Source organism: Neodiprion pinetum, chromosome 2 (genome assembly GCF_021155775.2).
Source record: "Neodiprion pinetum isolate iyNeoPine1 chromosome 2, iyNeoPine1.2, whole genome shotgun sequence".
Taxonomy (NCBI): Eukaryota; Metazoa; Arthropoda; class Insecta; order Hymenoptera; family Diprionidae; genus Neodiprion; species Neodiprion pinetum.
In genome coordinates this window covers 10,050,577-10,077,440 of record NC_060233.1, presented here as the reverse complement: position 1 = coordinate 10,077,440, position 26,864 = coordinate 10,050,577, and the positions used below count along the sequence as shown (strand labels likewise).

At 38.5% G+C, this 26,864-nt stretch overlaps 2 protein-coding genes across 5 annotated transcripts in view; one reads left to right on the top strand and one right to left on the bottom strand.

Moving 5' to 3' along the window:
- The window catches only part of tn (tripartite motif containing protein thin), a 34,901-nt gene extending 32,911 nt beyond the window's left edge, over positions 1 to 1,990 (bottom strand). For 2 of the 4 annotated variants that reach the window (XM_046611912.2, XM_046611913.2), the window contains exon 1: positions 1,900 to 1,989. The gene's annotated coding sequence lies outside the window, so the exon portion shown is untranslated. Of the gene's footprint in view, positions 1 to 1,841 lie in introns of all 4 variants that reach the window. The other 2 variants (XR_006881583.2, XR_006881584.2) reach the window with 2 other exon arrangements.
- LOC124212144 (uncharacterized) lies at positions 55 to 20,665 on the top strand. The gene is made up of 10 exons (XM_069133577.1): positions 55 to 488; positions 952 to 1,116; positions 2,695 to 2,774; positions 8,471 to 8,648; positions 10,756 to 10,990; positions 12,294 to 12,459; positions 13,880 to 14,061; positions 14,974 to 15,087; positions 17,936 to 18,226; positions 18,335 to 20,665. Exons 4-9 carry the CDS (start codon positions 8,509 to 8,511, stop codon positions 18,158 to 18,160), a joined length of 1,062 nt encoding a protein of 353 aa, XP_068989678.1. The 5' UTR covers positions 55 to 488; positions 952 to 1,116; positions 2,695 to 2,774; positions 8,471 to 8,508; the 3' UTR covers positions 18,161 to 18,226; positions 18,335 to 20,665.
- Positions 20,666 to 26,864: the final 6,199 nt, after the last annotated feature.

Genomic DNA, 26,864 nt, shown 5'->3' with positions numbered 1-26,864 from the left:
TATAATTTTACCCTTTCTCTCGTGCCGAACGCGGCCCGGTAAAAATTCGAAGCCTTTCGTTCATTGAACCCGATAAATAACAACTGGTTAATTATGAAACCGTGCAATAATACATCGACTAAACCAAAGGATAACGTTGCTCAGAGGGATAATTGAAAATCCGTCCTTAGATTCGGATGAAGGGAGGGGGGATGATTCAAGCACCGTGTTATATCTTGAGGCATTTTCAGCCCCATTCAGGCGGTTGGATTAAAGTAAGGTGAAGGATATTAATGAGGACAATAAGAGAAACGCATTAAAACAAATTCCATAAGCGTTATATAATAACGTAGTCGGTATCACTGCGTACGGTAAACGTATATTAACAAGCGTATATACATCTACGTATATGACGTATACACGTCTATGTATAGGTATATTTTACACGGGTCTCGAATTTAGTCAGGGAGAGTCGATCCTTGAACAGGGTCGCGAGTATTAACCAACCGGTGAGCGTGATTAATTACTGATTAAATTATTACATATTTCTCACTTTATTTTCACGTCTTTTCACGATTTATTTATTTTTCTTTACGTTTCTCTTCCTACAACTTGAATAAACCGCATAAATTTTCTCCTTTAAACTCTCTAGTATTTCCGTCACCGGTCACCGGTCACCGAGATATTTTAACGTCGTACCGCACGATGTGGACTTATTACATTTTTTATTTATTTTATTTTTCCCGTCTCTTCTTCGCCGTTGACGTGGGATTTTTTTTTTAATTTCTCTGTTAAACTTATCTTCCCGGTTTAGACACGGTTCAGGGATAAGTTCTAGGAGAACGATTTGAGGGAGGAATCCAAAAACGGGGATTCAAAAAAAAAAAAAAAAAAACACAAAGTGCAAAAAAAAAAAATAAAAACTAGACGAATAAATAAGGAAAAAAATATATATATGAGATACGAATAGAGGAATGGGAACGGTCAAGTAATTGGACACCGGGACGCAGAAGTAGCGGAGGATTCGGCAGGCTATATTAGAGCACGATACTTGCGACCGAGAGACGAGACGAGACGAGACGAGATGAGACGAGAGTTGCACGAGCCATTTTCGTACAGATTGCCTTGGTGGTGTAGGTAAGTGTAACGTGGAAGATGCCGATGCAGATTACGATTATCTAACACTTAAAATTATACCTACCGACCCGCAAGGAGGGGGAGTGAAAAAGAGTAGAAAAAACAAATTTCATGATAGCTGTATACACCAAATGGTAGCGTGTTTAATGCTCTTGATTAGATGTAAAGAAAATTGGATTTAAATTTTATTATACGTCAATTTTTCGCTGAACGCGAATTTTTTGCAGAGATCAAATGACAAAAACTAAAAAATAAATAAAGAAAGCATTGATAACAAACACCGCAGCTGTCGCACGATTTCACTGTGATATCCACGTGTATCCTTGACGCAGAAGGTCCTGAAGATAAATCCTTGAGCCTTGGGTTGTTCGGTTAGCAATCGCGGTGGCAGATTCGGATTATTACCGATTATTAGTTGACGGTGCCGTGTTTTTTTTTTTTTTTTTGTTCTTATTTTCGGTAGATCGTATATATTAGCACTTGTTAGAGACACAAACCATACTGGGATAATTTAACGAACAATAAGCGAACACAATAATATGAAAAATGGATAGAATGAACGATGAGAAGGGGGAATTAGAAGGCCAGTGCGTTGTAAGATAATCGAAGAAACTTTGCGAGACGATGAGAATACGTAAATTGACGAGTGACGGGAGTGAAATTTTGCGACGAAAAAAAAAAAGAAGAAGAAGAAAAAAAAAGATTTGAACGAGACGAAAGAATACCAAAGAACGAAACGGAGGAAAACGGTTATTCAAATTTGATTTCCAGGGTGGGACGCACCGCGTTTCGTCCGGGCCGGTTGGCCGCCCGTCCCAGAGTGAATGTCTCGACCCCTTGGTTATTTCTGGCCTCCTAGACCGGTTTCCATTCTCGTTTTTCACTAGGTATCTACTAAGACGATCCCCTGCCCTCCAACCCCCGCGCTTTTCCCGCTCGCGCTTTATCTTCTTCTTTTCTTTTTATTCTTCTTATTCTTCTGCCTCGCTCATTTCGAGAAAAATGGTCTAGCCGAATAAAAACGGCGAATCTACCTCCGCTGAATTTTTTTCAACAGCTTCAAATCAAAAAATAAAATAAAAAATGTCTGAAAAATTACAGCTTTCTGCGTCGATTTCGAGGAGTCGTTTTTTTCGATTTCTGCGGTTTTTAAACCCAGCAGGCGACCAAAAAATTTGAAAAAATTCTGGAAAATCAAATACATCACAATATACGTGGAAGAATTTTCTCCAATTTTATAATACTAAACTCTGTTTTTTTAATCATCGATTCTTTCTTTAAAAAAAATCATTTTTTAGTGTATAAATTTTTCTACAGTTATGAAAAAATTGACACGATTCTAACTCTTCGTTCTCTGGTTATTGAAAAAAAGTTTCAAAATTCGACCTGAAATACATTTGAAAAATAGTTTCATAATTCAACCTGAAATACATTTTTTTTTTAAACGATAAAGTTTCACATTTTCGTCGAAAATCCATACATAATTCATTCTTCAGTTGTAGCTCTGAGACATGACAAATAGATGTAAACAATAGGATTTTATTACTGATTTTAGACAGACGCTTTTCTTTTTTACAGTTGTCACCTAAAAATTCTAAAAAGTGGAGCACCATTACGAAAACGGTTTGAATATCGCTACAATTACAAGAAAATATGACGTAAGTGTACTCGATGAAAAGTCTTATCGATCGAAATAAAATTAGTTGGGAATAACAAAATTTTTGCATTGTTATACAGTTGAAAAAATTCGGATTCAATGTAAAATAATTATATCTTGTTTGGTCCCTAAATTGATTTTAAACCTTTCAGAACTGAATCAGCTACGTTTAGCTAAGTAAAAAAAGTTTCTTCAACATATTTCGATGATTGATTGACACGATTCTCTATCTTTGAACTATTTGTAAGATATCTGACACTTTCCCGAATTTTTCTGAACTTATATCAGAAGTTACACGCATGTCAGTTACAGTGAATAAGTAATGTTTTTCGAGCTTACAACTTTGCGTTGATAGGTGCCGAGCTTTTATATTTCTTTTCACGACATTTAAGACCATTTTAGAAACATGAATATTTATTTCACCAGACAGAAAAATAATCTCAAATATCCTATGAAATTAGAAATTAGAATGAAACTGACACGCATCTTTTTTCGACTACTTTAGCTGCACTTTTTGGTCTACAAAATGTACGTAAATGAAAGGAAAGTCTTCGATATATTTTTTCAGGTTGGTATTGAAACTGTCGACAAAACACGTCCCTTAAAAAAAATCTGATCAGTCGAACTTCAGTTGTGAATTTTTGAAATTTATGTCGACTGGAATACACAACTGTTCGTAAAGGGTTGACATAAAAAAGTCGGTTTAGCGTTTCAGCAATACAACTAATTGTAACTATATACATTCAAGAAAGTATTTTTTCTTGGAGGTGAGTCTACTTTTTCGAATCTGAATCAACCCTTTTTTCAAATTGATAAACTTCCATGAATTCCATAGAAAAAAACAAACTTTTCTTGAATGAAGAAAACGGTCTTGTTGCATTTTTCGAAATCAAACAAAACTTTACTTACTTTGAACGCGTTCTTGCTTTAGATTGAACGAAGGAATTTGGAAGGAATGCTTTTGTGTTGCAAACAACTTTCTTTTTTTTTTTTTTTCTCCAAGTGTAATTATTCAGGGTAATTAAATTCGCCGCTTTAACATTTCTTCAATTAAATAGGGTCTTAATAACATCGATTTATTACTTCAACAACATTAAATTATCACAATAGTTACAAGAAAATATAGTACAAGTTACCACAGTCATAAAGAATATTAATACGTGCCTGATTTTCCCGTTACAGTTATAGAAATTAGTTATTATTTTTCACCCAAGACTATATTTTTCTGCAGTTATTGCAATGAATGATAATATCGTCGTATGTTTCGCATGAAGGATGATCTCTAGTTTTTAATAAAATGTACAATATAACATACACGGATATTTTCAATTTTTTCCGAGGAGAAGGTATACGGTGAACTGGGGTGAAGGAAAACCGAGCCCACCTACCATCGATTCGGTGGTGGTCAAACAATTTTTGTCATTTTTAAGGGTATTTTGACTTGAATCGCGTCTCATGATTTACAAATTAATTTTAGAGGAAAAAAAGTTGAATAATTTTTTGCGCGCTATTTTTTTCTCTACAACTTTTGTTTGAAAACTTTTTTCATATTTTCATCCAGTATCGATTTATCGCGATTTTTACACTCAATCGATTGTTTCAACCCTTTTCCTATGGGCATAAAACTTTTTAACATACATATTCGTGTTCGCCAGGTCAAAATCTATGATTGCCGCATACCTCACTTTGCCTCTACGTAAATTTGCCCATTTTCGACTTTTCGCTTGGACCAAAGCGCCGCAACACGCGTCTCGAATCGCATAGAAAAAGCTCGCAAGCTCTAGCCAGGGAAACACTTTTGCCCGAATCTCAAAGCCTCCGGAGTTCTGAGATCTTGAGTTCGCAAAAAAAAAAAATGTAGATGCGAGTTAGTTTCGGTACTAATAACGCTTTATTTTCTCCTCTTTATCATTCCAGTATTCCACGAAATTGCAATTTTTGTTTCTACATTGTCTATTTTTTTTCATAATTGTACCTTTAATTATTCCCTAAAGTTTAACACCGAGTCTAATTGAAATTTGCTCTCGTCGTGACAGTATCCATCGTCTCGTACGTGCGGCTTTACGGGACTCAGCAGCTGTCTTCAGACGCCACTTTTGAGGGTGTAATAATATTCATCCTTGCCTGGTGGTTTGTACATGACGAGAAGAAGCGAACTCACAAGACTTTCCGGAATACCGTAATTTCGCTCTTCAATGTTAACTTGGAAAAGTACACACAATTACGCTTGCGCACCTTTCCGTTTCTCATTTAACATTCACCGTATCGAACACGTTATATATTAGCGAGTGCTATATTAATTTATTCTCCGTCTTTCGTTTTAGCTCACATTTGCAACCTTTCGTGCAAAATGCGCATCCGCTACTAAAAAGGTCCACATAAATTTCCCTTGTTTGAAGTGAAATTTGGGCAAACTATCCTTATTTTTAAGTCAGAAACTCTTGTAAATCTCTCTTGTTTCAAGTCTGATTCCTGCGATTTTCTTTTGCTACGAACATAATTTGGACAAATTCTTTTATAAACTTCATGCAGCACGATTCAGAACACACGATTATTATCAATAGAACTACATTTCTCACGTTATTGTCGATATCGTAAATCAAAATGACAAAAATTAGAAAGAAACCATTACGACGAAGTCTATATTTTTTTTAAACTTCTTTCGTTGCATTAAAATCGCACAAGAAAGATTCTTTATTTTCTTTCTCTCCGCGTCTCTTATTCTCAAACAATTCCAGCTAAAAACTTTGCACTTCGTGACTTGACGGTGGCAGAGCTGAGACATTTCGACAAAGAGAGAAACAGAGAGAGAGAGAGAATGGCGAAAATGAGAAAGAAAAACGAGGGAGAAAATAGGAACGGAAACTTTTAAGCAGAAGAAAAAAGTGTGCCGTCTAGCCTCGGAGAGTTGAAGAGAAAGAGAAAAAAAAAGAGGGAGGCAAATAGAGAGCGAGAGAGAGAGAGAGAGAGTCCTGCAGTCTCAAAATCCGGTTAATTTTCGCGAACCGAAAGAGCGACAGAAATCAATCCCTCGCGGCACTCAGCAAACCTCGAAGCTCGGCGGGAGGTAAAGAAACGCTCTACAAGCTTCAACACTTTGAGTCGGATCGAAGACTCCGTAAAGAACTAGGAGCTTGCGGTAGCTGGGAAAGGACGAGGGTTGTAAATAATTGCAAACGATTTGCGGGAATCAGGGTGAAAATTGCGCAGGTGATTTTCCGCCGGGATACAGCCCTGTCGGTTATTTTCACTGTTGGCTATTATTACGCTCATCACGGTGAGTAAGATGCCCGCGGTGTCTAAGTGATTCTTTCTGCTCTTGGCTCTTCTGCATAGTGTACTCATATTATATACAACATGCCTTGGATAGGAGGATAGTTTATAATTGCGAAGAGTAGTGCCCGAAGCCAGCTCTCGAGAACCCTCGCAAGCTAAAACTCGGAGAGGAAAGAGCGGGAGATTTGAAAGCTAACGGCCGATCGACGCGGAGTTGCGTCGACGGTTTATCAACGAATTCGTAACAAGATTGTATTCTGTGGTTTTTGGGGACGCTGATTACGAGTCTGAAGTCAGGTTTAAAAAATTCAAGACGGCGGATCCAACATGGCGGACAAAAATTTCAAATTTAATCAAATCCGGTCACAAAAACTTTATGCACTGGGTTTCGGGGTCGCTGATTACAAAGCTGAGATATCAGAATTCAAAAATTCAAGATATTGGATCCAATATGGTGGATAAAAATTTCAAATTTGATCGAATACGGTCGAAAAACTCTTGGAGGGGTTTTTTGGGTCACTGATGGGGTTCACCGTACTGAATTTTCAAAATCTGATTTCAGATTCGTAAACAACGACCCCAAAAACTTATGATTTATGTAAAACAGTATATGTGTAAAGAGGTAACTTTCTCAGGATTGCACCATTTTTTCAATTTTCACGATTTTTTTCAATCAACTTTTTTCTAACAACAATAATTTACGTTATATCGGAATAATTACTCCGAAAAAATCCGCAAAGAAACAAGTTGAAAATTGCTCTAAATAAACATGAAAAAAAAGTATATAAAATAGGTGTTGAGCAATACTTACTATTATGACTCGAAGGGTTAATATATGTAAGATAAAAGTTGATCAGTACTTCGATGTACGTATGTAAGAATGTACGTGAATAGATGCGAGAGTCAGAGACGGCGAAGAAAACGCGGTTCGTTTATTTCGCTCGACAAAATTTTCGGCAGGCGATTTTCGACGGTCTGAATTTAAAAAGTTTCCAAATTCAAAATCAAATAAACCGCAAGAGACAAATTGAGTTTTGGCGATGTCAAAGGAAGAAAAATAAATTTGAAAATTTTTACAAATCCATCGTAACGATACCAACGGTCTTGTTATTTCTCGGAGGTGTAAGAAAGTTTCGCAACTCGATGCAAGGTAACCTGCAACGCTTATTGTTCGAGTGAGGGAAAACGGCGAAAAGGTGAGCTTTTCTATGCTCCGCACGTAACCTCGTTGCCCATTCTTCGTTTCAGGGATATTATATATTTAGAGAAAGAAAAAAAATAGACGGCAACAGCAGCGCAACAACAAAGCTGACCGCCTCAAAGAACATCTCTGACAGGGGTCGGTATGCTATGCTCAGCGTTAAACGTTACACGGTGCCTATATTCACCTTTCTCGAGGTTCTCCGTCTGCATGCCGAAAACTTTTCGGGGTTAGAATAAGCGCCGAGCCACCGTAAACCGAGGGTCGCGACCCATAAAGTATCTTCTGTTCTGGCGATTCCCTCGTTTTTTTTTTTATTTTATTTTATTTTTTTTTTTGCAACATTGCAATATCGCAAGCAGTTTACGCCATCGTTTTGCACCGCATCGTCAGATAGAACCTTGAAATATTACGAATGAAATTCTGTCGTCGTTCCAATTGCAGGGTAGAAAACCTATCTCGGATCCGGATTTTCAGAAATTGAAAAATGTCATCGACTGATCGAAAAAGGTTTTCGGAATCGAACCGTGTGAACGTGGAATATTAACATCGCCTGAAAAAATTCGGATGCACCATTTGACCCAAAAAACTTTTCAAAAATTTTAACCATATATGCATATAGACAAATACGTGAGAGATGTTTTGATTCATTCGTTATACGAAGCCCTTAATTATCAGTGCGAAAGCGGAATTTTTTCACATAAGCAAATCGAGATGGAAAGTTAGTTACGGTGATAAATTTTTTCTGCTTCATCGGAGATAAAGTCATCACTTTTTGATGGTAGTCGGTATACTTGAAAATGTAGGTATGTTTTGAAAATTGTAAAGCTCGCACTCAAGAAATAATAATATTGCGATACATACGTCGAAAATGAGTTACGTATTATTACGTCTCAAGTTTGTGGTATATTACATATACGTATACATGTATTGCGAAAACCACTCGCGAAAACTAACAGCAAGTACTTTGAGCATACTCACAGTTGTATATGCACGAATTGAGTGTAGAAATAAGTTTTGGAATCCTATAAACGACGTCTAAAAATTCCGAAACTCATCCCGGTGGTTCAGAATCATCGGCTCGGCACATTTTTGCAATAAAGAACGTTTACTCACACGTTGACACTCGACTTGGCCATCGTTTTTGTTTATAAAAATTGTAAAACCGAATTGAAATTTCACACGATGCGTCTAATTTTGCACCCGATACTTTTTTCCAGGCAGCTGAAACAGCAGCGAGAGAAATCAGACTTGCAAAATGGGGGACGCGAAGGGAAAAGCTAAGAAGTCGTCGAAAGCGAAGGAGAAGACGGAAAAGAATTCAAGGGCGCAAAATACGAAGCTGGTTTTAACGGAGTCGGAAAAGGAACTGGGAATCAGAATTATTCAGCCAGATCAGTAAGCCCCTTTTTGGCCAGGCCTCTGTGCTCCGGAATTCAGGATATTTTGATTATACCGTGGTAACGTAGCTATTCGGAATACGGTGCGTAGGAATTAGGCAAATTGACGAGATGATGCGAGGCTCTGTTAAGCCTGCGTAATGACAACAGACGCAGGGCCAAGTAAACTGAGGGGCTTGAAAGCGAGACCCGTGAAACGAACAGACAGACGGACAGGCGGCCCTGGGCTAAATGCAGTTTTAGAATTCTTTCCGAAGGTAGAGGACGATTGGAAAAAGTTGGGCTTGACGTGTAGAGAAAAGGTAGGGATGGAGAAAAGGAGAATCTCGTGGCTTTTCACGAACCTTTGGCGAAGGAAAGAACGCCGCTTCTTTCATATATGTACCTTCGATCGAAGTAAACGATGATTTGTTTCCCTGCTTGCGACATTAAAAATAGAGAAACAGGAATACGTATATTTTCACATTTTTCTTTAAGCTCCCGCGAGTGTTTTTCCCCCGCCCCGATACGTGCTTCTCAAATTCTATTCTCTATTTCTAGATGGACGAAAAATATACGGTGAAATGAAAAAGTTGATATTTTATATCGTACTTGTATACTTTTTACATTCTATGTATACACCGGATTCGCGTAGGTGTTTATTTTCTCGCAATATTCTCACGCGTATTTTTAGACGACGCGTCCGCAGAAGTCTCGGATCGACCGTTTACTCAACCCTGGAAATTAAATTCCGACTTCCGCAGGGTTGTAATAATAATATTAACAACAACAGCGATGCTCACGAATGTCATTGCTGCACTCGCGTTCGATAGATTCAAGAGCTCCGGTTCGTTTGAAATAGTCTTCGTGTTTAGTTAATCGGTAAATTTAGACCGAAACTGTACGTGTATAACCAGTCATGCTTAAAACCCACGTAGGTGGGTCTGTAGGTCGAATGACGCAAGTCCCGCCCGCCTTAAAACAGGAAAATGCTTCAACTGTCGTCATTTTTTACGTCTCATGTAGGTGCGGATACTCTCAGCGTTCGCGTAACCGCAAGACCGATAATGGAAAAATATGTCTGAATACCGAAGTATTGCAAGCCCGCAGTGCTTGTCTCGATACTGTGCAGTACGGAATATCAAGCACATAGGTATTCAGACGCTACAACAGAATCCTCAAAAGCTTGCGGAGGAAAAAAAAGGCCGCCAGAAAATATCTGTAAACGTTCGAAGTTCTGATCTCCAACTTTGTCGAGAAATTCATCGCCAGATTTTTCTCGAACTTGGAGAAAATTAGTGATGGATCGATTTTTCTACCGCGATAATTGAACGAGGAGACGTATAACAGCGTTCGCGGTTGATTGGATTGAAATTGAGTTCAAGATCGATGGCTCTCTTCTTTTTAAAATTTTTTTTTCACCAAAGTACGAGTTGATTCTTCTCAGGTTAAAGGTTTTTGCTTGTAAATGTATAAGTGACTGTCTTGCAGGCGTTGGAAATATGCGATATTATATCGGTACGTTGGCATTATTTTACTCGTCTCTCTATCTCTCTCTTCTGTCAATCTTTTACGTAAGCTCGTCAAGTCTTATAAAATGGAAGATTTCGCAGCTTGATGTAATAAAGGTGGAAAATTGTTAAACGTAACTAGTCCTGCTAGTATAGTGATGTGCAAACGTCACGTGGAGTGGCTCGATGCCAGAGTATCTAATCTTGAAATCTTGAATCCAGAGTTGAGAGATCCAACCTTGGCTTATGTAGGCTGACGAAATTTCCGTCAGCCGGTGCATTCTATAAATATATGATCTTGTGCGTACGCCTATCTATACAGTAACGCGTTTCTCGTTCAACCTTCGCCGATATTTTCACAAGAATATTACCATACGTACCTATGTTTAACACGCTCCGGCCACGCCGTTAATTCAGCCTAAGTTTCCATCTCGCGCTGCCTCGATGTACTAAAAAAAAGTTTCAACCAACGTACGTCGAATTCATCGACTGTGCAACGTTTTTTCGCCTGATTGATAAGAGGACGATCTGTATGATCGGTAACTCGTTCAGAGGCCTCACCGGCGAGGTGAATGACAGTCAAACGAACTTAAGATGAACTTTCAACTTGTCCAGGAAGGCCATTGACGCCATGACGCGCTTGTACGCCGTACCATCCGAAAAGCTCCGGGTGTGGACCGCCTGGCTAACGAAAGTTGGTGAAAAAGCCGAGGACTGGCAATGGTGGTTACGGGCCCAGATTCGACTCACAGCGAGGATCAGCAAGGGTCTTCAGCGCGCCACTGCCGCTTTGGAGGGGGATGAAAATGGGACATTGGATCATGGAGATGATCTCTTTGAAGAATCTGAGGTATCGTTAGCAAATAATCGGTGACAGTACCGGATGCAGATTCGTTATCGACGCTTCACTTATTACTAGCCAAGACACAAACCTTTTTATGGAATGTTCTAGGATGAGGAGATATCCCCTCTCTGATTGACTGATTATATCGATCGTCGGATCATTTCGTCGCTCTATCTTAATAGCAATTTAACCTGCCTTACCATACTTTCAATCTTTATCGGGCAAAATCCATCGATCTTGTTTGGTGAAGGATTCATGTCGCTAATGCAGTTGCGGGATTTTACCCGATGATCGTCGAAACTATGGTAAGGCAGAGCACAATGCCGAGCGATTTTTCCTGATAAGAGTGAAAATTGTGGCAAGGAAGAGCAAATTGCCAGTAAGGTAGAGCAACGAAATAATCCGATGATCGATAAGGTCAGTCAATCAGAGTGGAGATGTCCATCCACCTACAAAAATTGTAGAGAAAAGTTCGTATCTTGGATAAGCGAAGTGTTGGTAACGGATCTGTATTCAAAACAACCTGTTTCGAGAATATAGTATGTAGGTAGTTGGAAACACCGTTAGGGAATCCCAGATGTGCTTCATAGTCATGTAAAGCAACAGAAGCGCCGGACGGAATGTACGAAATTCCAACCCTCTGCTGATTATGTACATGATTTGTTTTTTCCCGTAGAACCTTTGTCATATTTTCTAATTATACTCAAATGACGCTGTTCCAATTGGAATTTGAGTAATAATTAGTTGACCTCACTACGTCACAGTCTCAATTGATGAACAAAAGATACATTTGCCAATGTTTTGGTCTGGCGTTTGTGTTGTGTTTGTGTGCTGTAAAACTGTATATAATATGGAAGATTTATAGTTTGTATCGGCTGGCTAAATCGAGACATTGAACCGAATTGAAACACGTCACAGCTTCTCGCGGAGTTTATGTAGAATTCGAGTAAAATCTTCCGACATCTTATACCGACCGCCGACGCCGATTCAAAACTAGACAACAACTTACGCAAGGCAATATTTTACGCGAGAGTAGCTGTCCAGGAAAGATTCCTGAAATAAAGTTGGAGAACGAGAAGTAATAATAATAACAATAATAATAATAATAACGAAAAAGAATAACCTAGAGATATATCTGGACTCGTAAAAATAACGTTTAACTGTTTGACTTGCCTCTTGACACGGCCAAACGACAGGATCTTAACACTTTCGACTAAGGATTATACAAGCTTAAAAGTGACGATGGATCCACCGTTGCTGCGGCATAACTGTTTCAACAATCAAATTGTAATTGTTTGTCTTTCGGAAGGAAGAAGATACCGTGGCGGTTGATGATGGCCAAGATGAGCCGGAGAATCCACCAAAAGTCAGCTCCATTCCACCTGAACCAGAATCGACTCCGATAGTAGAAGAGGCGCCAAGTACGGAAGAGACACCAAAAGACACCGAGAAAGCAGCGGAAAATCCAGGTGAAGGTGCAATTTTGCGAGAAAAATAGCAACTGTAGACGGTCGAGTGACTGGAACCGTTTCGAATCCGAGGAGAAGATGTAGAGAGCGCAGAGATGGGGTTTCTGTTTCGTTTTCCAAAGTTTGTACATATCGTGGAACTGTTCGAAGCATATTCTTTGTGTTGGGGAAAAAAGAGAGCTGTCACCTCCCGAATAATCCGTTCTCGAGACGTGACTCCACGAAATACGAAATATGAAATATTCGAGTTTGCGTTTCCTTACTCAGAGTTTTTACCACTTTTCTATTGTAGGCATGTGCATGGATGTGTTTTCTTTCGTTGTACCTAAACGCGGTGAACAGAAACAGGAAAAATGACTTCGGAAAAAGACGTTTCGGCTTTATCATATTCGGAGAAGTGCCGAAAAAAAAAAACGACTTCCGCACATGACACGGATATCTGAAATTTTCATCTCAGCTTTTTTGGTTCTTCTTGGAATCGGGATTCTTGCAACGGCCCATCAGCTCGGTCGTATCTGATATGCATATAGCACAACCATTTCGCAGAACGTGCTGGGGATTTTAGACAATGTTCAAGGTTTCGGTCCGTACGTTGAATTGGTTTTGAGCGTTATTTAAATGTTCGACATCTTTTATGTATTCGGCGTTTCTTTTGTTATGATTACGAAGAACAAACATGAATTCATTGTACGAACAGTTCCTGCGAAAGCTTTCGCCCTGTGATTTCCGATATGCTTCACACATTCGTGACACTATCGAGCTGCCGAAGGAAGTTGGCTAGCCTGCGAGAATCGGTACTTTTTGGTAATTTCATTGGAATATAGCCGTGCATTGAGTATTTATCAAATCATCATATTCTCAAGCTTCCTTTTTAGAAAGACGAAAATAGAAAATATTAAAATTATAAACAAAAGCTCAGATACCCAAGCTTCGTTTCAAATCGATTCGGAATTGTTAAAAATCCGATAGATATTCAATAATTCAGAAACGATTTTAAATGAAGCAATTATATAATTCCAGTATTTTCAAAGATATATTGATCACAGATTACGAATATAATAATTCCAATAAATACTAGATGCACGACAATGTAAAATCGATAAAAATGATCGATATTCAGTCCACCAACCTTTTCCTCGAATAATCGGCAATAGATTAGAGAAATCGACTCGATCATCGTTAATGAAAATTAAACAGCGGAAAGAAGCATGATTTTCTTCCCTCACAGAACAACGTCGTCATATTATTCCGTAAAATTTCCTCACGTTCCCTAACCTTTCGCCGAGAATGTCGACTCTATCCGCGATTTACAGATTTCGTCAGGCTGCAGGTGTTAATATCCCAGATCCTCGGTCTGCCATATATATCCGTAGGTCAAATGAACCCAGAAATTTGTTCTATTTTTCTATGTATTCTTTTTCCCCAGAAGGTGAGTCCGGAGACACCGTGACGAAAAAGGGCGCAAAAGGGAAAAAGGCAAAGGTGAAAAAGCAGGGTAAACTGAAACGGAAAATGGAGTACAAGGAAGGGTTTTGGCCGCTCGGGGTTCGCTGGGAGCCCTTCTCCCATGCCGGAAAGTGGAAACCACCCCCTAAACGACAACCCGACGTAAGTGTCTCGTCCCTGTTCAATCCTCCTCCCGTTCCCTCGCCCCTACGCATTCCATCTACATCGAAGCCCGAAGGGACGCGGAGCTCCTTGGCCCGTCTGGTTTATTGGTTCGAAGACGGTCCTCCGTCACGCTCCCACCCTCCGGAGATCTAAACAAAGTCTCATTCCCGAAGAGCCGTTGCCGGATTCTCTACCGGTCCGGTGAACCCTGCCCGTCGCTTCCGTCCGGCAATCAGGATGATCCTTCGCATTTATTTTAGAAATTTATTGAGGGATCTTCACGTGAAAAAGTCGCATGTGTGTAATATTCGAGAGTTGGTGACTCAAATTTTAAAGAAAATTAATTTGTAATAAGCGAATGGAAGGTTCTTTGTTATTACCAGGAATTTATCGAAGTCACTGAAATCGTATTGGAATTCATTTGGAATTAGTTAAAAAATTCGGAAATCATGGAAATCGTTCTCATCTTTGTGGGGAAGGGCAAATGGTTTCGATTCGTCAACGCTGCATGTATAGGCGATTCTATCTTACAATTAGCGAATAATTTTCGCACAATTAGTGAATCTGTACGATCGACAGTCAATGAGAATGCTCTGGAACGTTTGGAAATCATTTGGAATCAGTTTTAATGTGCGAAATGAGTGGAAATCAATGAAAGTTACTTGATGAGATATAAGAATTCAAGAAAATTCACTGGTAGTCAATGTCAATGAATTATGATCATATGTTCGATATTCAACCGAATGGTCTCTTCGTTATGAGAAATATGGGCTAGAGCGTTTAAGCTTTCGATTGGAAAATTAAACCTCTATAACTGTAGGAATATATTCAACCTTCGGATTCCATGTTTTAGAAAATTCCATTTATCTGATTTAATATCTTTTTTCCTCCCTTGTTATTATTGTACAGGAAATACCGATACCCAGAACCGAGGAGGAGATGATTGATTTGATCAGAAAAATCAGACATCAAGGAGTGGTTTATCGGAGCTTGTACAAACACTGGTCTCAAACTGCCGATCAAGTAATTTAAGTTCTACGTTTACACTCGGAAACCGAAATTATTGACCGGAGAAATTCGAGTTGAACAGAGATGGGCGATGTTGGTAGAAAACATTCTTGGTGAAAAGAAGCGCGAAAATGTAAAAAATTGTAGCTACAATTGTAGTAAGAAAAATGAGCGCGAAAATTTCAAATTCCAAATTATCATCACTGTTAAAAGTGAGTAGAAAATATGAGAATTTGACGTAAATTGAATCAGTTAAATGTTCCAACTGACAGCGAGAAATTTAGTAGAAAATACAGATATATTATCAAACTTAGAAACGTTTATTTACTTTTTACACATAATAAGGTATCGACGGATGTTTATGCAGAAATTTAATTTATTACCGACTTGACGATATATCGACTTTGAAAAACGTCGATCGGGAACATCGATGTTCCCGTAAAAAAAAAAAACATCGATCTACATCGCCCATCCCTAGCGTTAAAGCCTCCACTCGCGTTCGCGGCTCAAAGAGGGTGTAGAAGTAAAAATCTCGAGTCGTAAGTCTGCTGTTTCTGGTTCAATATTGAGTCTTACATCGAGGCGGCCTCCCCTCGTAAGCTTGCAAGCTGTTATTCAATCGACTATTATTATTTTCTCATTTAAATAACGGAAGCAGCTATACGAGGAACCGACGCACGAAAAATTTATACGTCCCGTTTTATCCCCTCTCTTTATATCATCTACGTATGTGCTTGCATAAATTTTTATCAACGAGAAATTCTTTCGTTCAAATTGTCTATTCACGAGCTGAAACGATATGTACGTCGAAGGGTTCGAAGTTTTCGCTTTGTAAATTTATACCGTTTCTCTCCTATCGGTATACATTCGTATGTATAATATTCGCGTCTCTGTGTGCTACAGTAAGTGTTTCTTTTTAATAATTTAGAATGAGCGAGAGTCCCCGTGCGACTATTTTCAAATTTGTATGCACTTACATCTTTACTCGGAGTATCATCTTTGCTCAATTTTTCAGAGATCCAAGTTACAGATGAACAAACGGTATGGAAACTCGACGGTTGCTTCTCGGACAATTGTTTTTCCCCTTCTTCGTTCTTTGAACCTAAGTTTTTTCTTGACGTAAATAACAGACGATGAAAGATTCAAAACCGGCTCTTCAACTCGTTGTATTTGCATATTATTTTTCATCTAGTGTTATTCAACTAACTTGTTGTTAATTTGTGAATGTCTCATATCACAAGGAATAACTCAAATCTATTTCACAATTTTCTGATTGTTAAATCGTCAGAATCATAGCACCGATCTTTTTGTCGATGAAAATAAGACCATTCTTTTCGGAATTCTTAGAGACTTGGATTTTTTTTTTTGTGAAAATCAGAATTCTGAAAAATATATCAATCTTGACATCGAACTGTGTAAAAATGTCTTTAATGTACCTTCAAAAAGTTGTTTTTCGTTATATTGTGTGGACCAATTTTTATCTCAATTTAATACGTTCTTCGGAAAATTTGCAGATTCTTACGTCAAAGTACTTACGTCTTCCATGAGTTTGGAAATTTACGGTATCCCATTGAAAAAAAAAAAGAATAACGAGTCTTGATTTCAGTAAGTGTGTAAATTTAGCAATTAATCCGTTGACTGTTGAATTACCTTCACGTTCATTGATTTCGTATGCTTAACTCTGTTAAGCTCTACCGAATATTTCAGCGTATCTGTACCAGTAAAATTGCTGTAAAAGCTACCGCCGTGAATTTTCAGGTTTTTACCCCTTCCCTCAACGTCACCAGAGCATGCATGGCTTTGCTTTATGCCGGTAACGTGGGAGGGGAAAATCGACAATTCGCGAAGGTAATTCAATAGTCGGTTGATTAATTCCTAAATATGCAGGGAGGGGGGTCGAGAAAAAGTTGCGCAGATGACAAAAAGTTAGTTGAAGACAATTTTTGTTGGCGACATTTTTGAAAGGTCGCCCGGTCGACTCCAAGGATCAAAAAAGCAAGTCTTTTTCTCTGGAACAAAAATCACTTTTCATTCGTAAACGCCAATTTTATCCGGTTTCTTGACGTTCGGTATGAAAATTGATTCGCTATGCTTTAGAAAAACGGGCACATAAGTGCTGAAATGGTTTCTTTTATCCATTTTAAATTGATATTGTGCTCTTATTCAACTCCCGAAATAAACTGTAGTAGCGTTCTCAAACTGTTTGAACCCCTTTTACAGATTTGCATAAAAAATTGATACAAATTTAGAAGGAACATAAAAAATAATAACTGAGAAAAAAATAGAAAACGACAAATGAAAAAATGTAAAATGTGTAAATGTAAATCTATCTAGCTTTTCGAATTAAATTTCGCTGTTATTATAGTGTATTATGTAACAAGGGAATAAAGTCGAGGTTTATTCCCGCGGGTGGGTTTACTGCCCAGTATTTTATTTCCGATTCAACTCTGGCCGCAATATTTATTTGAAAATTGGGACTTTTAAATTGGTCTTATATTTCCCGAACATCCAAATCAGCGGGAAAAAACGACTCTTAAATAAATATTGCGGCCAGAGTTGAATTGGAAACAAAATTGTGGGTAGTAAATCCACTTGCGAGAATAATCTTCGATTTTATTCCCTTGTTACAATGATAAATTGATCATATTTCCCGCAAAACGTGTTTTAGTGAAAAATATGCCACTTTCGTCCCGTTTTTGAGTTTAAAATAAAGTTAACTTTATGATTGAGTCGGGAATAAAAATTCTTACTCTGTCCAAATCTGTAATTATACCAAACCCTCTAAATATTGTAAGAAAAATAAAACTCCCGGAGCTTTAAAGGCTAATACGACGCGACGTTTTTCATCGATTCTGTTGTACAGACGTTGAGAGAAATCCTCGGAAGAACCGTGTTGCCAACTAAGCTCGTCCACCCGAATGGCGAAGAGGTTCCGTACAGTTTCAGCCTCGAAACTGATCCGGACATCGACTACGCGATCGAGCACGAGGACGAGGAGGTCCTGCCGGCGGATCCTGGGAGGGAGAGGATCACCCACGATTTTGTACACCTGTACTTCAACCTGTCGGACAAACCGGGGAAAGGATGAAAGTCCTGGCTGTGACGTAAATCCGGTTCGACGTGACGTCGAGCATCAAACGATTGGCTGACGGGTGTAGGGCGGCTTTTTTTTTTTTCTTTTTTTTTTTTTCATATGCCTTTTTTTCCCGCCCGCGAGGATCCTGCAGGACTGCGATCCTAATTCGGTTGATTTTCTCGGCAGCTTTAGCTTCACCGTGGGGAGAGTGTCGGTCTCTTGATAGACGCGCTTCTTGGTTACAAGCCGCAGTTACACCGACAAAACCCCCGATAAAACGGAGCTTAAAGGAGGGAAGATGAAGAATACTGGTAGAAATTTTTCTCGTGAAATTTTCTGCATAGTTTCGTGAAAAACTTTCAATATACCGACCATCATGTTGCAGATTAATTTTTTCTGATAAACGCTGTCCGACGAAAAAAATTGATATTAGAAAAAAAAACTCGGTTATTGCACACGTAGAAATAAATTTATCTTGTGGATTTTTTCAGAGAGCATTCGAGTAATTTTTTGGGTAATGATTGGAATTAACTGCAGGATTTGCGGAGAATTTCTTTTGTTTCTTTCATCAAAAGTATTGTATTCCGTTGAAATATTTCGACACGATTAATACCGTAATTTTCTTCCAGCCCATAAATTTTCTCTGAATAATAAACTTGAAAATTCAGTGTAACAAGGTTTGAGTGATGATTGCGGCGTTTATCTTGAAACAAATTTCAAATATATATAAATTTCTCACCCAATATGCAAGCGAAGAATAATGAGGAAGAAAAAGGAGGGGGCAAAAAAAAAAAAAAAAAACAGAGGTTAGAATTCAAATGGAGAAGCGTAGAGATAAGAACGTGACTGCTGGATGGTCGCTGCCGATTACGCGCGTTTTTTCTGCCTCCGTGAATATAGCCAGTGGTCTGAATTCACCCCGAGAGTTCGGCGTCCTATAGCCCAACATCCGGAGATCAACGCGGCGATCATTAAGCTTCGAAAAACTGCCGCCACGGCGTCCCTTGAGGCTTGGAAAAAGAAAAAAAAAAAAAAAACAACGCGTTGGATTTAAATTTCGGATCGTTCCGAGAGCCTCCCTTGTCATTTCGCTGCTCGCGCAGTTCCGATTCCATTTACTAGTTGTTGGTAAAAGCTCCTCGCACGCTCGATGACCGTCCACGAATTCGTCGGACAGAATCGAGACACCCACGCGAGATTTTATCACGACAGAAAGTGATCGTACTTTCGTACTTAGCAAAAGAGACGTTGAACCGAAGAACAAACGGCTTTAGGCTGGCCATGAGCCAGCTCTCGAATTTCCCGTTCTCACACTGCATGTTCCCCAAGTTCATGGAGACAAAAAGGAATAACGTCCAATTCGAATTTCGAACTATAAATTTAGATTTTTGATCAACGATTTTAAAACTCTCGAACACCGTATTACGTGACAATACGATGATTTTTTTTTATTTTTAACCACTGTAATCGATCCACTATTACAAATTTTGGAAGTCTGACCTTGGATTTGTTATCTGTGACCCCAAAAACTTCTACTAACAAATTTATACCAAAATCGGAATATTTGCAGATTTTTTCAACGCCATATGGCATCGCCATTTTGGATTTTGAAATCTGACTTCGGATTCGTGAATAGCTAACTAACAAACCGACCAGTAAAAATTTTCATCAAAATCCAAATTTTTTTTAGTTTTTTTTTCAGCCTATCGAATAAGCCAAATTTAAATTTTGTAAATCCAACCTTAGATTCGTGATTAGCGACCCAAAAAAGCTCACTGTACCAAGTTTCATTCAAATCCATCGTCTGTTTTCAGGATATCGAACATTTTCATTTGATATTTTGGAATTTTGTTACTTGAATAGCTGAAAAAGTACCAAATCGATCAAAGCCAAAATCTAATGTGCTCTAAATTTGGAAAAGCCACTTTAAAAAATTGATCACACATGTATACATACATGCACACACACACACAGACATCCATCTGAAAATGATTGGAAGTGATTCTATAAACTTCAAACCGTGGAGATCTAAAGAAAACTCTATTTCTCATTCCCGGGGTGATTACAACAATTTCCTCGTTCCTCTGAAAACAGAGAATCGAGGGAAGTTACAAAAAGTGGAGGCGTAAAAGAAGGAATTCGATTGCACGGGTGAATGATTGAAGACAAGAAATTGAAATCAAAAAACACTTCATTTTTTGTGTATTGAAAATTTTCCATACCTGCGAAATGAATTTATTTTCGGCTGTTGTCGGGAGAAAATTTATTTTTTCAAACTCAGCTACGAGTTAATCGTACTCGATTACTCGTCATCTTGTTGATACAAAGGATGCGCAATTTTCGTGATGCTTCCTGATTTAGAATTCAGTGTCGTTGAATGTCAAGGCTAATCGATAATGTTTGGTTTAAATTCTTTATCGCGCTAAATTTACCAGCGAATTCGAATCTCAGTGAACGAATGAAAATATAATCTCGCGTCTATGCGAGAAATGTTAAAACGAGGGCAACCATGTGAAATAAAAAATTAAGATCATCGTTACTTTTGATACATGTTTTCTTCCTCTGTTCCTGTAATCTCTCAAAATTCATACGTATAGATAAATATTACGAGGTCTTTCAACAGCTTTACGTAAGATTAATTCGGTTCCCTGTAACTTAAAACTGGTAAAATTTGAATAAGAATCGCAAAAGAAAAAAATGCGGCTTCAATTTTCTCACGTCTGGTTCGGCTTTGAGGAAATCGAATGACGCTAACGTCCTGATGAATTTTTCTACAGTACTAATCGTCGAGTGTTTTCGAAATGCTACTTAATTTTTGATTCGGAGCGATTAAGACAGCACGAAAAAAACATGGAGGGGTCGAAAATTCAGGCGGTTGATTTTTCGCGACTAACGAAAAGAGAACGGAGAAATATAAAAGAACATCGAGGCGTAAAATTGAAATGATAAAGGACTCGGGGGAACTTCCGGTGAGACATGGTGTACATTTATTCGGGGATCATGGGCAAAGTGGCACGATGTGACGATTATGTCCGGAGTTTCGGAGTAATTTAGGACGGAGGTTGAAGGGTGGGCTGCTAACGAGGGTGAGAGAGTGTCCGCCTATACATTGAAACTTGTGTTCGGGAAATCAGGGGCCGTTTTTCCCACGGATTCTCTACTTCGGGCGTGAATTAACGTCTCCGTGGAATGTTCCTTCCTCATAACCGTGACAATAAGTATCATACAAGGAGAGCCGACAAGCGGGGAAAAGATCGAAGCGCCGGCATAGATCGCGTAGGTATATTTTACTCGATGTGTTCGCCAAATTCACTCTCGCGAAACTTTTGCTCTTCTATTGGAACTCCTTCGAGTGGATATCCTTGGAGGCTGTTCCAACGAGTTTTGCCACTCTCTCGCCTAAATATTATACATACACTCGGAGGCCTGTGAATAAAAGAAACAAAGTAATGTGAAAAAAATTAAAATATCAAACGGTAACAGAAATTCCAATCCCACCTGATCAAAGCCTGTCAACGAATTCCGTAAATATTATCTACGACTGCCTAGTTTCACTCGTCACGCTCAGCTGCGCTCCAAAATCCATCTATGTATTATTGGGATCAACTCTTGATGTCTGTAACGAAAATCTCGATCATAGTAATGACGCAACAATGAATGAGAATAATTTGAGTCTCTATAAAACGGATCAATCGCTTCCACTTTGGCCGCTATTTTTTATCGAACCGAAAATGTGGAAAGTTTCAAAGGCGTATAAGTAGGCAGAAAAGTTGATGCTACATGATGTAACATGTTGCAATATTAGCGTCTAATGATATCAACACCATGAACCCTTGCTCGAAATCAAAGTCAGTGATGTAACGGTTGTGTTCTATGAGAAGAAATATTATGAAAGCCTTTTGTTTTCACTCACCTTTTACGTTTATTTATTGCTGTCCAAGCAGTTATCGTAGTTTGTTGGTGAATAAATAGATGGATATCTAATAACAGATTTTGTCACGCCGTTGCGCCATTTTTTCGTTATTACATAGATTTCCATTGTTATGTTTTCATTTGTAGTCTTAGACAAGACGCGACTAGACTTTGTTCAACAAAAAAATGTAGATTCTGAAATTTGAGTACAAAAAACAAAAATCTGCAAGGTGAGCGTCCTAACGTTCACGAAAGGGTTAAACTGTCACAATGCTTTTTGTCGTGGAAAATTACGAATTTCGATTATCAGTTTACACGTGCTGTATTTTAAATAATGAAGTAAGCAAATAAATTTGATATTTTTTAAAAACTTAGAAACACTTCAGAGACCACGTGGCACGAAAAAGCTCTGCAATCGTTACCGAAAAATTTATTTAAACGAACAAAAATCTGCAAAGAAAAGGTGAAAGGGGAAAGGAAAAGGGTTAAACCGTTGCAATCGGACGGAACGATCGGCTCGATCAGTGGCTCGTAGATCGGCACGAGAGCGCATCGAGATCATAGATCACGGGTGGAACACGCGACGAGCTTCTATGGCGCAGGCGCCCCCTTTCCGCCTCCCTTTCTCATCCACCCCCACCGGTTGGTCGACGGTTCGCCAGCGTGACTAGGCAGCAGGGTTCGGGGGATTCGGCAGACAGTGCCACTCCAGGACTCCGGTGCTCTGGTCCAGTTGGCTCCGCAGACGTCGGCTGCACCCCCGACTAGCCCTGAGCGGCGACGCCTCGACTCGACGGAAACCGGAAACCTTCGAACCGCCTTAATTAGACTTCCCACCAACGACAAAAGTTCCGCGCTAAAATCCTCGCCCGGTATTTAAACCGCCGTCACGTCACCTTTGGATAAATTGATTTTCGACAGGCAATTGGACTTTACTTTTTTGTTTTGTACTTCATTTTTTTTTTTTTTTTTTTCAAATTTTTATTCTTCTTTGCTCGATTATTTTCTTGCAAGAAAACAAAGCTCGGTTGATACGCGCGATGCCCTCGGGACACGCGGGAACTTGTTGTTTCGCTACTCTTCTCCTTCTACGCACTTTCAATCTTCTCTTATTACTTCAAACTTCAGTTTGGCTCGGCTTAAAGCGAACCCGCTCACCCCAAAGTCGACGAGAGCTTGCGGGAGAAGAGGAAATTTAAAACATACTTCAAGTTCAACCATTTTAATCTCTCTCTCCCTCTCTCTCTCTCTCTCTCTAGCTCTCTTTGTCTCTCATTTATTTCTATCTTCTACTCCTCGTTTGCAAAGTTACTCAAAACTTTTCAAAGTTATTCTTTTTCCGATCGCTTTCTTCTTTACGTTCGTTCCATCACTCGAGATAAAAAAAAAGTTTTTCGACGAAGATAAGAGCGGAAAAAAAAAAAAAAACTCGTCAACCGGTTCACCGGCTGTGTTTCGATCCTTTTCGCACTACTATTATACCTTTTCCTTTTCCATGCCTCTTTTCCGTTTCTTTTGTCTTTATAATTTCCCCGCACCCGATCGTCGCTAGGATTTTATTACGACGCTCGTCCATTTCTGAGTGGAATTCACTTCTTTATTCTTTCTTCTCGCCGATTATTTATTCCGTGCCGAAAATCTCCTTCGGCTTTCAATTATAGAAATATATTACCAGTTGGAAAGTTTTCTCAGCTTTTTTATCACTAGCCTCAACTTTCGATCGTTTTGAGCTTGATGGAAATGAGAAAAAGAAAAGTCGATCTCGGCTGTGGATGAACGCTTCGATGATGGATATTGACTCTAAGACTCTGAGACGATAAGACGTTTCAAAAATTATACTCTCACGAAACGGTGTGCAAAATCAACGTGGAATACATTATCACTTCAAAAATGTCATGACGAAAGTTTGTACGCTTATGGAAACATCAGGAATGATTTTAAACGGTTTTAATACAGTCTAAGACTTCACAGATAAATAAACGCGAGAGCATAAATTTCATATAAAGAAGATAAACAATAGTGTCAATTCGTGATAAGTGATCGAAAAGTGAGTTTGAAAATTTCTCGAAACTGTGTTTATTACAATTTAAAAAAATAAAAGTTGCGTAATCGTCGTTGACAAACTTTCGACGAATGAAACTTCAAAACCACCCCGATCTGAAAAAAGGACAACAAATAACGTACAAACATTGTGAAAATTTAAAACGAGTGAATATAAATAGGTTTCACCTAATTTTTTCTTTCCATTTTTTTTTTTTATTTTTTGTTTTTTTTTTTTCGCTCCCCTCTAATCTCACGCAACGTCAAGCTATTTGCCTAATGTTGATTGACTCATGTATCTTCCAGCCACCTTTGCAACGCTGTTTCAACTCGCACGGCGCTAATCCCGGTCCCTCGGGAAAAGAGCTCACGCGGGATTATCCCGATCTCATAGCGGTCCCATAATCGCCGACCGTAAAAGAGGCGAGCCCCTAATTATGATTAATAAAATAAGAAAAAATGAAATATAATGATACTGAAAACAGTGCCGGAGTTGTAAAAATTTTTGACATTTTTCCAAATACCGTACTCATCGCGTAGTAAATAACGTTCGATCACTGTGTGAAACAAACCAATTATCGAGGTTAATAACTTAGAGTGACGGAACGCACTGCGAATGAACCAGATTACGGACTGTGATGGTGTGAAATTGTCTGAAAAAGGAAGGAATAAAGGAAAGAAAAACGGAAGAGAGATAAAAAGGAAACAAGTTTGTGCGGTGGGATTGGATTCGATTGAAAAATGAAGGGGCTAAACGGAGGATTTATGGGGAATGAAGCGGACTCGTGTAGATGACGAACTGCAATCTGATGGTGTAATTTTTTGAGGTTCGTATATAATACTCGGTGAACGTTGCTGGGAAATAGTGAGAACAGTGTATTTTTCAACGTTGAGAAAAATGGAAGGTTAAAGAAAGAAAGAAAAAAATGAAGTAAGAAAGGAGTAGGAGAAGAGAAGAGAAATGGTTAAATTATAATATGTTCTGCAATGATTACACAAGGGATCTTATGCATCGCCGGTAAAATTGCGTAGGGAAAGAAACTGCGGTGGATAAATCTTGTTTATAACCAGAGTTCGTGCGGAATCTTTCGCAGAGAATCTTAATCAATCATAACGCGGGTTGTTTTATTTCACATTATCCTGTAACGCAGTTACGACTGTTTTCTTTTATGTCATTTACTCGGAATAACGGTCACCATCTATTGCTTGGAGAAAAACGAAAAAAGAGAAAGGAAAAAAGTAAAAAAAAAAAAAAAATTGAAAGTGAAATAACGACGATGAACGGAAAAAAATACTCTATGCGCGCATTTGTGTGCAGAATGGGTTTGCGCATATTTCAAAACGAATGCCTTTCCTCGAAAATTTGCATAAAGAAACTGCGAGATATTAGATTTATGCGAAGGGGAAACATTCTCTAATTTCCCTTGCTCTCGGATAATTTGAATTATCTATGTTTTATATACCTTAAAAATTTACCGCTTGTTCTTTGTTATTTTCGTTTTCATCATTCGACTCTTTATACCAACTATACGTCATTATTCGACGTTATGGGTAAGAGGGGTAAAAACGCGAATTGTTACACCCGTTAATAATTTGAAAATAAAATAATTCTATTCTCGAGTTTATATGCTCTGCTTACTGTTCGGAGTAAAGTACGTTGCTTCAGAATTTGGCAAAGAGAATTCAAATCGCGAAAATATCTTCAAAGCCTTTGACTGAGGGGTGAATTCGCACCATCAACTTTTTTCATATGGGAATATGGCGTTATCTGAGCGAGTTGAGGGTACGAATTCACCCCCAAGTTGTGGGCTTCGAGGGTTTTCCTTCGCAAGGGAATATTCACCCGTTCATTTTTACTCCTCAAGTGTTACTGCGTACGATACAAAAGTAAAACTGATTAGCAGGATCGAGTCAGGAAAAAAACTGCGTCACATTTATGTACTTTGAAATTATCTATCTTCTGCGGTTTTTTTTTTTTTTTTCGTAAATTACATAATTGATGAGCTTTAGGAAGCAAGCGCGCATCGATATCAAAATTTCTAAGATTTGTTTTTTGTTTTAACTATGAAAATTACCCTGAATTGAACACGTTTGAAACGCACCTTGATTTTTCAAGGAAAAGAATGTTATATAATCCTGCTGAAATTCGAGTCTCCATTTCATCCTTTTTCCCCTATCCAATGTCAATTTTTCGTAACCGAAGATCGATGAGAATATGTTTGGAATAAATCGAGGTAGTTTAAAATTTCAAACAATAATTCGTCATTTGTGAATATACGTTAGGGTGGTCCTTATTTATGGTGGTGATGAATTTTTACTGTCTCACCCCCCCCCAAATCAACTTCAAGTAATTCAAAAACAATTGCCTAATTTTTTCAGATTTTTACCTCGCATTAAAAATAGTCTGCTTTGTGATCGAAGTGCCTTATAACATGAGAAATACTTTTTTCGCAGTATATATTTTATTGCAAGAGTAATAATGTTTCAAAAAATCTGTAACCGCGAGGTTTTATTGGACATTAGTGTTACTAACTGAAAAAAAAAAAAATATACATCATCGTTTCAGGCAATCTCGACGAATTGCACACCTTTGAAATCTGACTGTTTTTTTTTCATTTAGAGAAAGTACAATTAGTCGAGATTGCCTGAAACGATAATGTGTATTTTTTTTTCAGATAACAGCACTAAAACTTCGGAGTTACAAATTTTTCGGAACATTATTACTCGTACAATAAAATATACGCTGAGAAAATAGTTTTCTCTC